Raw genomic sequence first — 12,774 nt, forward strand, 5'->3', positions numbered from 1 at the left:
TTTGGATTACTTATTACTTTGGTTAGACCCTCGGCATGAGACTCTTATACCCCTCATGTTATTCCAGTCATTTAGTTTGTCTCCAGCACCACCTTATTTTTAATTTTTTGTAATTATCTCTTTGCCTCATTTAATTGGATTATAGGCCATCCCTTCGCTTGTTATTCAGCTGTTGACACTTTACTCACACTGTCTAACACTCTTGGTCACCTGCAACACTCCACTCACACCAGTTGTATGATCTATTGATTTCTCTGCTTATAAATTCTGTGGCTGCGCGCTTTTCTCTCTCACTTCACCTGACAAAGGGGCTGCGCTCCGAAAGCTTGTAATTTCAAATAAACCTGTTGGACTATAACCTGGTGTCATGTGACTTCTGACTTTTTGCAAACTTGCATCAAGTCTTCATTAATGTTCTGCTCCAAACCTCTCACAATTAAGGCCTTTTCAAGTTGTCTGTTGCATCTGCATGTAACTTTGTGTTTGTTTCACAAAGATTCCCAAAACTCTCAAACCACCAACATTTGATAGTCTTTTGACATTTAAAAAGAAACTTGGTTTTTCAACTACTCTGTCAAAAAGAATAATCTCACTGTTCCCTGTATTCTGTACCAACTGCCATCTTGCCCTCTTCTTAACCAGTTATTTCCCTTTACTATGAACTTGCAACTTATTTTCCCACTAGCTCTGTACCCTTGGTTAACTTTGGTCACTTTGTCTGAATTAGTAATATAGATTGTAAATAACTAGAGCCCCTGCATCAAATCTGCCAGCTCCTGGCTAGTAACAGTCCACCATCCTGATGATGATACATTTTTCTTGGTCTCTTTTCACTATTCAATAAGTTACATCCAAATTCTTGAGTTCTTTTCCTGAGCAATGTTTCATATGATACCATCTTGAAGGTCTTTTGAAAATTCAAATATTACATAAATGTGTTGTCTTTCATCTATTCTGCTCGAGGGTAACCAGAAGGTACAGATATAAAATAATTGGTGGTGGGGATTTGTGGGTGGAGGAGTGAATGCTGGAGGCATTAGTGGGTTCTTTGTCACTCACCCACTAACAAACTAAATGGCTTGGGTGACTGGGTGTAGTATTTGGAGAAGTAGGTGGGTGGTCTTGTTGATTGACTGGAGTTGGGTTTGATGGGTATGCTGACAGTGGATGGTGAGTGAAATTGAAAATTATTGTCAGCATGCCTGAACAGATACTCAGGAGGAACATTCATCTTTCTTGAGCCGAGAAGTGTGACTGAGTTTAATTATCATTGAATGTGGGATAGTCATCTCTATACTACATCAGACAGCGTACAAAGTGGTATGCAAGAATCAATACTCCAACACCATCTCGGATTTGAATTCAAACAACCAGTTTGGAGTGGCCAGTCAGAGTTCTTGCTTGTTTCAAAATCAGAAAGTGATGGAGAAACTTAGAAGGTCTGGCAGTATCTGCTGAGAGAAAAATAGCATTAATGCTTCCGAGTCCAGTGACCTTTCATCAGAACTGAAAATAGCTGGCAAGTGTGGTATTTGTGCTGATGATGGGTGCAAAGGAGTGAATAGGTACATGGAAATGGGATGCAGAGAGAAAAGGGAATAGGCAAACAAAGGGATTGCTAGCAATAAGCTTAGAGAGAGATAAATGCAAGGTAGAGTGCTAATGAGAAGTGGAAAATGGTTTAAATTGGATTAGCTGTGTTGGGAGCAACCCATACAAAACAGGACCTAGGAATGTAGGCATTTACCTGTACACCATACAATCTAGTCTGTTGTATGCAGTGCTCACAATGCAGTCTCCTTTACACTAAAGAGACAAAACACAAATTGGATGACTGCTTTGCCGAACACTTACGCTTTGTCTGTAAAAATGACCCTGCGCTCATAGTTAGCTGCACTTCAACATGCATCCATGTTCCCATGCCAACTTTTCTGTTTCAGGCTGCAGCAGTGTTCCACGGAGGCTCAACACAAGCTGGACAAACAACACGTCACCTTCCACCTAGTACTTTACAGTCTTCACAACGGAACATTAAGTTTAACAGTTTTAGAATGTGAATAGCCTCCTCTATGTTCGTTACACTTGCCCCACACCCCTAGGTACTGCCTTGTATGGATTGCCCCCATTTTCAACCATTTATGCTTTCTTGAGTACCCTACCTAGCATTTATTGCGCTGTGTCAGCTTAGCATCAGCAATCTCTTTGTTTGCTTATCCCCTTTTTTCCTCTCTGGTGAGGGTAGTGGGGGGAGGGTGGGGTGAGATGGAAAAAGAAGATTCACACAAATCATGATGTAACAGATCACATGACTTAGATCAGTGAGAGATGACATGTCCAGAATTCTTGTGACATGGGAGGTCTTAAACACTATGCTGAAGACCTGTATTTAATATGAAGAGCCTAACTTAAAAATAAAGAGAAAGCAGCCTCAGTATTTGTGCAGACACCTAACCCAATATACTCAAGACAAACATCTCCATGTGTTGGCCAGATAAAACAATAGGGTACGCTGGTTTTATTGTGAGATGGATTATTTTCCTTGTAGTATGTTGAATTGTTGCCATTTATGCATTCTTCACTTAACACAGAGCAACACCTACTTGACTCTGTGAATCATCTACTTGGATGCCTTAAGAAAGAAAAGGAACGTGCTGCTGCATTCCAGGCACTGGGTCTACTGGTGGTCGCTGTAAGAGTGGAAATTAATCCATATCTGCAGAGGATCCTGGAAATTTTAAAAGGAGCTCTCCCACCGAAGGACTTTGCGCACAAGTATGATTAGACAAAGTAGTTGTGTCAACTTATCTTAAACATTATAATTAGCTATATAACAGAACCGCAGAATTTGTCGTCTCTTTGGATTAAAATTACAGATCTTTTAACTGAGAAATGAATAGCATCTATGAAAAGTCCAAAGCCCACAAATGGTCTCCCTTTTATTTTGTGTAACCAGTGTGAATGAGTTCCTTTGACAGTGTAATGATCAGTTCACAAAAACAAAGTCATATTTTCCAAATGATTATTTTAATGTTTGTTATGTAAAGGAAACTGGTTGTAAATGGAAATAGGAAACTGAAAATTAGTTTTTCAAGAACATAAATATATAAACCTATTGAAAACTTAAGATCTGGACTTGGACTCATAATTGGCCATTTCTAGCAAGTATTTGAAGATTTATTTGTTTCCATCTAATTTGGTTTAAATGGCTATGGTTATAAAATGATTTTTAAATAAAACACATTAATTTTGTGTTTCCTAGGAGGCAAAAGGCTGTTCAGGTGGATGCGACAGTGTTTACTTGTATCTGTATGATCGCTAGAGCCATAGGACCAGCTATCCAGCAAGATATTAAAGAACTACTAGAGCAGATGCTTGCTGTTGGACTCAGGTAATAAGTGTTTCATTAATATTGCCATTGTAAGTGTTTTTAACATGAATTGAGTTTACAATTACCAAATTTTTCAATGTTGGGTTGGGTTTATGAAAACACCATTGGATTTTACCAGGAGGAGGCACTCGGACCATCACATCTGTTCTGCCATTCGATGAGATCACGGCTGATCTGATAATCCTCAACTCCACTTTCTTGCCTTATCCTAATAACTGCTGATCATTTCAATGATTAGAAATCTGTCTATCTCAGCCTCGATAGTCCTCAGAATGAAAGAATTCTACGAACTCACCACCCTCCAGGAAGAAATTCCTTAATTCTGTCATAACTGAAAAAGCTCCTTATTATGAGACTATGCACTCTGGTCCTAGACTTTCCCACAAGGGAAACAACCTTTCCACATCTACAGTATCAAGTACCCTAAGAATCTCATATGCTTCAATAAGGTCACCTCATCTTCTAACTCCAGTGTGTATTTCCTTCTAATAAACATGAAATTAACATTGGCTCAGATGTTTTGATCAGGATCAGAATTCCTGTTCTGAGCCTTACCAGAAATTGGGTAACTTTTTTTAAAATTTCATAGACAGTTGTTCTCCATAAGCCCCAAAAAGCTTTCTCGCGCAGTCTTTGAAAATTCAACTCATTACTTATGCACCATGTGTCTGTAGTGCCACAGCTATTTTGTTCTGTCATTTGTCAGATGTACTGGAACTTCCCAGAATTCCTGGCTTCATCTTTAAAGCTCAGCCATTCACCCAGTCAAGCACTAGATGTCTGAAGATGCAATGTTTTATTCCTGTCAGTTGCTCCAGACATATTTAACAGAAAGACATTGGCATCCCCTCCTTTCTCGATGGCTCTTGGAGGTCTTGGTTGCCAAGGGGTGTGTGTGGTGCACAGTGTGTGCCCTGAGATATATGTGACTGGTATCCAAGGCGGCAAATTTACTTACTAGAATTCTTTGAAGACGTACCAAGCAGGATAGATAAAGGGGAAGCAATGATATATTTTTTTTAAAAAATTAATTCATGGCATGTGGGCATTGCTGGCTGGCCAGTATTTATTGCTTGCCTGTCATTGTCTTGAGAAGGTGGTGGTGAGCTGCCACCTTAAATGCTGCAGTCCACCCGCCGTGGGTTAATCCACAATGCCATTAGGGAGGGAATTCCAGGATTTTGACCCAGTGACAGTGAAGGAACAGTGATATATTTCCATGTCAGGATGGTGAGTGGCTTGGAGGAGAACTTGCAGGTGGTGGTATTCCCATGTATCTGCTGCCCTTGTTCTTGTGGATACAAGTGGTTGTGGGTTTGGAGGATGCTGTCTGAGGATCTTTGGTGAATTCCTGCAGTGCAGTTGTGGATAGCACACGCAGCTGCTCCTGAGTGTCAGTGGTGGAGGGAGTGAATGTGCCAGTCAAGAGGGCTATTTTGTCCTGGATGATGTCAAGCTTCTTGAGTGTTGTTGGAGCAGCACCCATCCAGGCAAGTGGGGTGTGTTCCATCACAATCCTGACTTGTGGGTTGTAGATGACGGACAGGCTTTGGGGAATCAGAGGAGGTGAATTACTCATCTTAGCCTGGTCTTGTCACCACTTTGTTTACGTTGTGTGTCCAGCTGAGATTCTGGTCAATGGTAATCCCAAGGATGTTGATAGTGGGGAATTCAGTGATGGTAACACTACTGAATGCAAAGGGGCTGTGGCTAGAGTGTCTCCTGTTGGTGATGATCATAGCATGTGTGGCACGAATGTTACTTGTCACTTGTCAGCTCATGCTTGGATATTGTCCAGATGTTTGAACATGATTACTTCAGTATCTGAGAAGTCGCGATTGTTGCTGAAAATTATGCAATCATCTGCGAACATCCCCATTTCTGACCTTTATGATGTAGCAGCTGAGATGTTGGGCCTAAGACGTTAAGGAACTCCTGTGGCGGTGTCCTGGACCATCTTCCTATGTGACTCCAATCAGCGGAGATTTTGTCCCCAGTACCCATTGATTACAGTTTTGCTCGGGCTCTTTGATGCCACATTTGGTCAAATGCAGTCTTTATGTCAAGGGCTGTCAGTCTCACCTCACCTATGGAATTCAGCTCTTTTATCCTTATTTGAACCAAGGCTGTGATGAGATCAGGAGCTGAGTTGCCCTGATGGAACCGAAACTGGGTGTCACTGAGCAGGTTATTGCTAAGCATGTGCTGCTTGATTAGCACTGTTGCTGACGTCTTCCATCACTTTATTGATGATCAAAAGTAGACTGATGGGGCAGTAATTGGCTGGTTTGGATTTGTCATTTTTTTTAATGTACATGACATACCTGGACAGTTTTCCACATTGTTGGGTAGATGCTAGTGTTACAACTGTACTGGTAGAGCCTAGATAGTAAAGTGACAAGTTCTGGAACACAAGTCTTTGGTGTGGTTGCTGGAATGTTGCCACGGCTCATAGCCTTTGCAGTATCCAGTGTCTCCACCCATTTCTTGATATCACATGGAGTGAATCGAATTGCTGGAGACTAATATCTGTAATGCTGGGGACCACTGGAGGAGCCCTGGATGCATCATCCACTTGGCACTTCTAGCTGAAGATTGGTGCGAATGTTTCAGCCTTACCTTTTGCACTATTGATCTGGGTTTTTCAAACATTAAAAATGGGGATATTTGTGGAGCTGCCTCCTCCAGTGAGTTGTTTAATTGTCCACCACCATTCTTGACTGGATGTGGCAGGACTGCAGAGCTTAGATATGATCCATTGGTTTTGGACTTGCTTATCCCTGTCTATCACTTGCTGCTATGACCTTCCCAACCAACTTGATTATTAGTGCTGCTGCTGAGCCACTTTTGATGATGGACATTGAAATTTCCCACTGGGAATACATTTTATGCTCTTGCCACCGTCAGTGCTTCTTCTAATTGTTGTACAATATGGATGAGTTCTGATTCATCAGTGGAGGGAGGACAGTATGTGGTAACTAGCAGGAGGTTTCCTTGCCCATGTTAACCTCAAGTCATGAGATGGGGTACAGAGTCAATGTTGAGGATTCCCACTGTATATCACTGTGCCGCCACCTCTGCTGCGTCTGTCCTGCTGCTGAGACAGGACATATCCAGGGATGGTGATGGTGATGTCTGGGACATTGTAAGGTATGAATCTGTGAGTATGACGATGCCAGGCTGTTGCTTTACTAGTCTGTGAGACAGCGCTTCCAATATTGGCACTAGTCCCCAAATGTTATTGAGGAGGACTTTGCAGGGTCGATTGGGCTATTTCTGCCATTGTCTTTTCCTGTGCTGAAGTCGATGCCAGGTGGTCCGTTTCGGTTCCCTTTCTTTGAGCCTTTGTAGAGATTGGTACAACTGAGTGGCTTACTAGGCCAGTTCAGAGGGCAGTTGAAAGTCAGCCACATTTGCTGTGGGTCTGGAGTCACATTTAGGCCAGACCAAGTGAGGATAGCAGACTTCGTTCCTTAACTGACATTAGTGAAGCGGGTGGGTTTTTGTTTTGGCAATCGACAATGGTTTCATGGTCAATAATAGATTTTTAATTCCAGATTTTTAAAAATTGAATTCAAATTCCGCCATCTGCCATGGCGGGATTCAAACCTGGCTCCCCAGACTATTAGCTGAATTTCTGGATTAATAGTCTAGTGATAATACTACTAATGGCCTCCCCAAAATCCAACATATTTAGATTTTCAGAAAGTGTTTGATAAGGTACCACACATTAGACTACTTAATAAGGTAAGAGCCCATGACGTTGGAGGTTATCTATTAGCATGGTTAGAGGATGGGCTAACTAAAAGACAGAGTTGGGATAAGCGGCAACCAGTAACTAGTGATGTGGCCACAGAGATCATTGCTATAGCCACAGTTATTTACAAAATACATTTATAACTTGGAGAGGAAAATGAAAGTACTATAGCCAAGTTTGCAGATGACAAAAGTAAATGGGAAAGTAAGTGGCGGGGACGACATAGAGTCGTAGAGATATTGATGGGTTAAACAAGTGGGCAAAAACTTGGAAAATGGAATAAAATGTGGGGAAATGTGAAATTGTGCACTTTGGCAGGAAAAATAGAGAAGGTGAATGTTATTTCAATGGAGAAAGCTTGCATAAAGCTACAGAACGGAGGGATTTAGGAGTCTTCATGCATGAATCACAAGCGAACATCCAAGTTCAGTGGGTAATAGGGAAGGCAAATGGAATGTTAGCCATTATTTCAAAGGAAATGAAGTATAAAAGTAGGGAAATTTTGCTAGTCAGACTACAACTGGAATACTGTGAATAGTTTTGGTCCCCTTATCTAAGGAAAGATGAACTGACATTAGAGGTAGTCCAGAGAATGTTCCCTACGTTGGTACCAGGTGTGGAGGGGTCCTCTTAGGAGAGGCTGTATAGGTTGAACCAGTACTCATTGGCGTTTAGAAGAATGTGAAACAGCTTTATCGCAATATACAAGGTTCTTAAGGACTTGACTGGGTAGATGTGAAAAGGTTGCTTACCCTTGTGGGAGAGTTTAGGATCAGATGGTATAATATCAGAGTAAGGGTCATACATTTAGGACAGCGATGAGGAAATTCATCTTTCAGAGGGTGATAAATTTATGGAATTCTGTGGAGAGAGTGAATTCAGAATAAAACTATTTAATGTACCAGAGATGATGGAATGCATTTTTGTGTACCTGATGGTTAGCAATTTCTTTTAGAATTTAAAAATGTGCTATGAACATTTTAGAGTAATTTGAATCTTGGTAATGAATCCAGTGATTATACTTGCACACTTTGGATGTTGCTTGATAGCAATGACATTAATGAAAGGAATCAAGATGAATCTTTATCATTTGTATATTTCATTATATATAAATTTGAATGCTAACCTCAAGTTGTGCTGATCTTTAGGAGAATTAGTTTATTCACTTGCAATCGTGGTACTAATTACTCATGTATTGATGTTTCTGCTTTAAAGCCCTGCTCTGACTGCTGTGCTGCATGATCTAAGTCGACAAATACCACAACTGAAGAAGGATATCCAGGATGGCTTACTGAAAATGTTGTCACTGGTATTGATGCATAAACCTCTTCGACATCCAGGCATGCCCAAAAGCCTAGCCCATCAGCTCGCACCCCCTAGCTTGACTAATATTCCTGAAGCAAGTGATGTTGGATGCATAACTCTTGCTCTCCGCACTTTGGGCAACTTTGAATTTGAAGGTAAAATGTGGCTCTGTGTCTTCACCTGAAATAATGTTAGATATTGAGAGATCACAGAACAGGATTTCAAAACATTAATCAGATTATATTTCAAAGTATTAAAATGGAAACTAGTCTGATCAGGCAGCACCTGTGATGAGAGAAACAATTAACGTTTCAGGTCAGAACTGGAAAAAGTTAATGATGCTACTGGTTTCAAGGAAGTGCATAGGTAAGAGAAGAAGGGAATGAATAAAACAATTCATCTGCAATAGATTGGGAGGTGGGAGGCGGGAGGCAGGAGTCATTAAATTACAAAAATTATGATGCAATGAGGGTGTGGTACCAGGACAAAGAAACTAACTGTTGGAAAAAAGTGGAAGCAGTGGTTATAATTTGAAGTTGTTAAGCTCAATGAGTTCGCATAGCTGTGAAGTGCCTAATCAAAAAATTTTGCTTTTTCTTAATGTTCTGTTGTTTCTTTAGAATAGTATGAGGCACCGGGAGTGGAAAATCAAATTGACTATGACCAGAAATTCAGAGTTATACTTGGCGAGAGAAAGCAGGTGTTCTGCAAAGTAGTCAACTAATCTCCGTTGAATCTCCTTAAAGTAGAACAGACTGCATAATGATCAGCAAATATTGTAGCTTTTGAGCACCTTAGGTGTAAAGCCAGATGTTCTAAGTGCATAGAGTCAGAGTCCTACAGCACGGAGAGGCTCAAATTGGTCCATGCCGATCAAAATGTCCATCTACGCTAAGCCCATTTCCCTGCACTTGGCCCATATCCTTCTAAACCTTTCCTATCCATATATTTGTCCAAATGCCTTTTAAATGTTCATGTACCTGCTTCAATCGCTTCCACTGGCAGTTTATTCCATATGCGTATCACCCTCTGTGTAAAACAAAGTTGCCCCTCAGGTTCCCTTGTATTCTTTCATCTTTTACTGATGGCCTCCAGTCCTTGATTCCTTTCACCCTATACATGCCACTCATGAACAATTCTACAAGATCCCCCCTCAGTCTCCTGTGCTCTAAAGAAAAAGGCCCTAACTTATCCAACGTCTCCCTATAACTCAGTCCCTTGAGTCCTGGCAACTTCTTTGTAAATTTCTTCTGCACTCTTTCCAATTTAATAATATCCTTCTTATAGAAGGATGACGAAAACTGAAAACAGTTCTCCAAGCGTGGCCTCACCAACGTCCTGTACAACTGCAACATGACTTCCCAACTTCTGTACTCAATGCCATGACTGATGAAGGCCAGTATGCCAAAAGCCTTCTTCACTGCCCCGTTTGACTTTCCAAAGTGCAACACCTTACACCTGTCTATATTAAACTCCATTTGCCATTTCTCAGCCCACTTCCCCAAGCTGATCAAGATCCTGCTGCAATTCTGATAACCTTCCTCACTGTCCACGATACCACCTATTTTAGTGTCATCTGCAGCTTCCTAATCATGCCTTGTACATTCTCATCCAAATCATTGATATAGATAACAAAAAGTAATGGGCCCAGCATTGACCCCCGAGGCACACCACTACTCACAGGCCTCCAGTCTGACAGGCATCCTTCTACTATTACTCTCTGCTTCCTACCAGAAAGCCAATTGTGTATCCAATTTACCAAAGGCCTTACTGAAATCCATATAGACTACATCTACCTCCCTGCCCTCATCAACATTCCTGGTCACTTCTTCAAAGAACTGTAACAAATTTGTGATGCATATCTCCCACACACAAAGCCATACTAACTGCTCCGAATCAAACCCTGTCCTACTAAATGCATGTATATCTTATCCCTCAGAATCTTCTCAAGTAACTTGTCTACCACAGATGTTAACCTTACTGGTCTATAATTCCCAGGCTTTTCTTTGCAGCCCTCCCTTGAATAAGGGTACAACATTCACTACCCTCCAGTCTTCCAGGACCTCACTTGTGGCTAACGATAATGCAAATATATCAGCCAGGGCCCCTGCAATTTCTTCTCTAGCCTCTTGTACGGTTCTTGGATATATCTGATCAGGGCCAGGAGATTTATCCACCTTCATACATTCTGATACTTCCAACGTCTCCTCTACTGTGTTATGGACTGCCCCCAAGGTATCACCACTAACTTCTCCAAGTTCCCAAGTCATCATGTCTTTCTCCACAGTAAACACAGAGGAGAAATATTCATTGAGGACCTTGCCCATCTCCTGCGGTTCCACACATACGTGTCCACTTTGGTTCTTGATGGCTCATATTCTTCTTAGTTATTCTTTTCCATTTAATATACTTAAAGAATCTCTTTGGATTCTCTCTAATCTTCTTAGCCAAAGCTATCTCGTGCCCCCTTTTTGCCCTCCTGATTTCCTTCTTCAGTAAACTCCTGTATCCTCTATATACATCCAAGGATTCCCTTGATCCCAGCCATGCCTCCTTTTTATTTCTGGTCAAAGCCTCAATATCTCTTGTCATCCAGGGTTCCCTACTCCTGCCAACTTTGCCCTTCACCCTCACAGTAACATATAGACCTTGAACTTGAGCTATCACACTTTTAAAGGCCTCCCACTTGCCAGAGGTCCCTCTGCCTGTAAACAAACTACTCCATCAATCCCTGCAAGCTCCTGTCTAATTCCAACAAAATTTGCCTTGCCCTCGTTTAGAACTTGAACCTGTGGACCAGTTTTGTCCTTCTCCATAAATATTTTAAACTTAATAGAACTATGGTTACTGGTCCCATAGTGGCCCCCCACTGTCACCTCAGCCACCTGTCCTGACCTATTTCCCAAGAGTAAGTCGAGCTTTGCTCCTTCCTGAGTAGGACCGTCTATAGACTGCTTGAAGAAACTTTCCTGAACACACTTAACAAATTCCACCCCATCTAAGCCTTTAACACTATGGCAGTCCCAGTCTATGTTAGGAAAATGAAAATTCCCCCACTATGACAACCCTATTTCTCCTGCAAGCCTCTGCAGTTTCCTTGCATATTAGTTCCTCTAATTCCTCTTGACTATTTGGAGGCCTGAAGTGCAACCCCAATAATGTCACCATCCCCTTCTTATTTCTTAGCTCCAGCCACAAAGCCTGATTGGATGATCCCTCAGTTATTTCATCTCTGACTACTGTTGTGATACTCCTCTTAATCAAAAATGTAACTCCCCGTCCTCTCTTTCCTCCACCTATGTCCCACCTAAAGCACCTGTACCCTGGCACATTAAGCTGCCAGTCCTGTCCCTCCCTTAGCCATGTTTCTGTAATAGCTATAATATCCCAGCCTCATGTACCTATCCACACCCTGAGTTCATCAGCCTTACCTGTCAGCCCTCTTGCATTGAAATAGATACAATTAAATCCAACAGGTATTCCTTGCTCCCTGTCCTGTTTCAGCCTGACCTGTCTCTTCAACTTGCTATTTCTGATTATTGTATCTCCTTGTCTCCCTGCTGTTGAGGGTCCCACTCCCCTGTCAATCTAGTTTAAACCCTCCCTTGCAGCACTAGCAAATCTGCCCACCAGGATATTGGCCCCCTCCAGTTCATGTGCAACTTGTTCCTTTTGAACAGGTCACCTCTGCCCCAGAAAAGATCCCAATGATCCAGGAATCTGAATCCCTGTCCCTCGCACTAATTCTTTAGCCACACATTCATCTGCCATATCCTCCTGTTCTTATCCTCGCTAGCATGTGGCAGTGGTTGTAATCTGGAGATTACCGTCGTTGAGGCCCTGGTTTTTAACATTTTCGCTAGCGCTCTATAATCACTCTGCAGGACCTCATCCCTATTTCTACCTATGTCATTTGTGCCAACGTGCACAATGACTTCAGGCTGCTCACCCTCCTCCTTAAGAACGTTCTGCAGCCACTCCGAGACATCCTAGACCCAGGTAGCTGGGAAGCAACACACCATCCTGGATTCCTGTCTGCGGCCACAGAATCTCCTGTCTGTCCCCCTAACTATCGAGTCTCCTACCACTAAAATCCTGTTCACCTTTACCCTTTCCTGCTGTGCCCCAGAGCCAGTCATAGTGCCACCGACCCAGCTAATGCTGCTTTCCCCTGAACGGTCATTCCCCCCAACAGTATCTAAAATGGAATACTTGTTTTTGAGGGGAATGGCCACAGGGGATTCCTACACTTTCTGAGATAACAAGGTGTAGAGCTGGATGAACACAGCAGGCCAAGCAGCATCAGAGGAGCAGGAAAGCTGAC

The 12,774-nt window shown here is 42.1% G+C and overlaps 1 protein-coding gene across 1 annotated transcript in view; it reads left to right on the forward strand.

Annotated features, from left to right (window-relative positions):
* The window catches only part of mtor (mechanistic target of rapamycin kinase), a 358,206-nt gene that overhangs the window by 42,119 nt on the left and 303,313 nt on the right, over positions 1–12,774 (forward strand). Inside the window, exons 8-10 of the mRNA XM_048614903.1 lie at positions 2,546–2,772; positions 3,260–3,388; positions 8,361–8,605. Of these exons, the coding sequence (XP_048470860.1) occupies positions 2,546–2,772; positions 3,260–3,388; positions 8,361–8,605 (601 nt within the window). The remainder of the gene's footprint in view (positions 1–2,545; positions 2,773–3,259; positions 3,389–8,360; positions 8,606–12,774) is intronic.

Source organism: Rhincodon typus, chromosome 31, assembly GCF_021869965.1.
Source record: "Rhincodon typus isolate 14 chromosome 31, sRhiTyp1.1, whole genome shotgun sequence".
In the NCBI taxonomy this organism is placed as follows: domain Eukaryota; kingdom Metazoa; phylum Chordata; class Chondrichthyes; order Orectolobiformes; family Rhincodontidae; genus Rhincodon; species Rhincodon typus.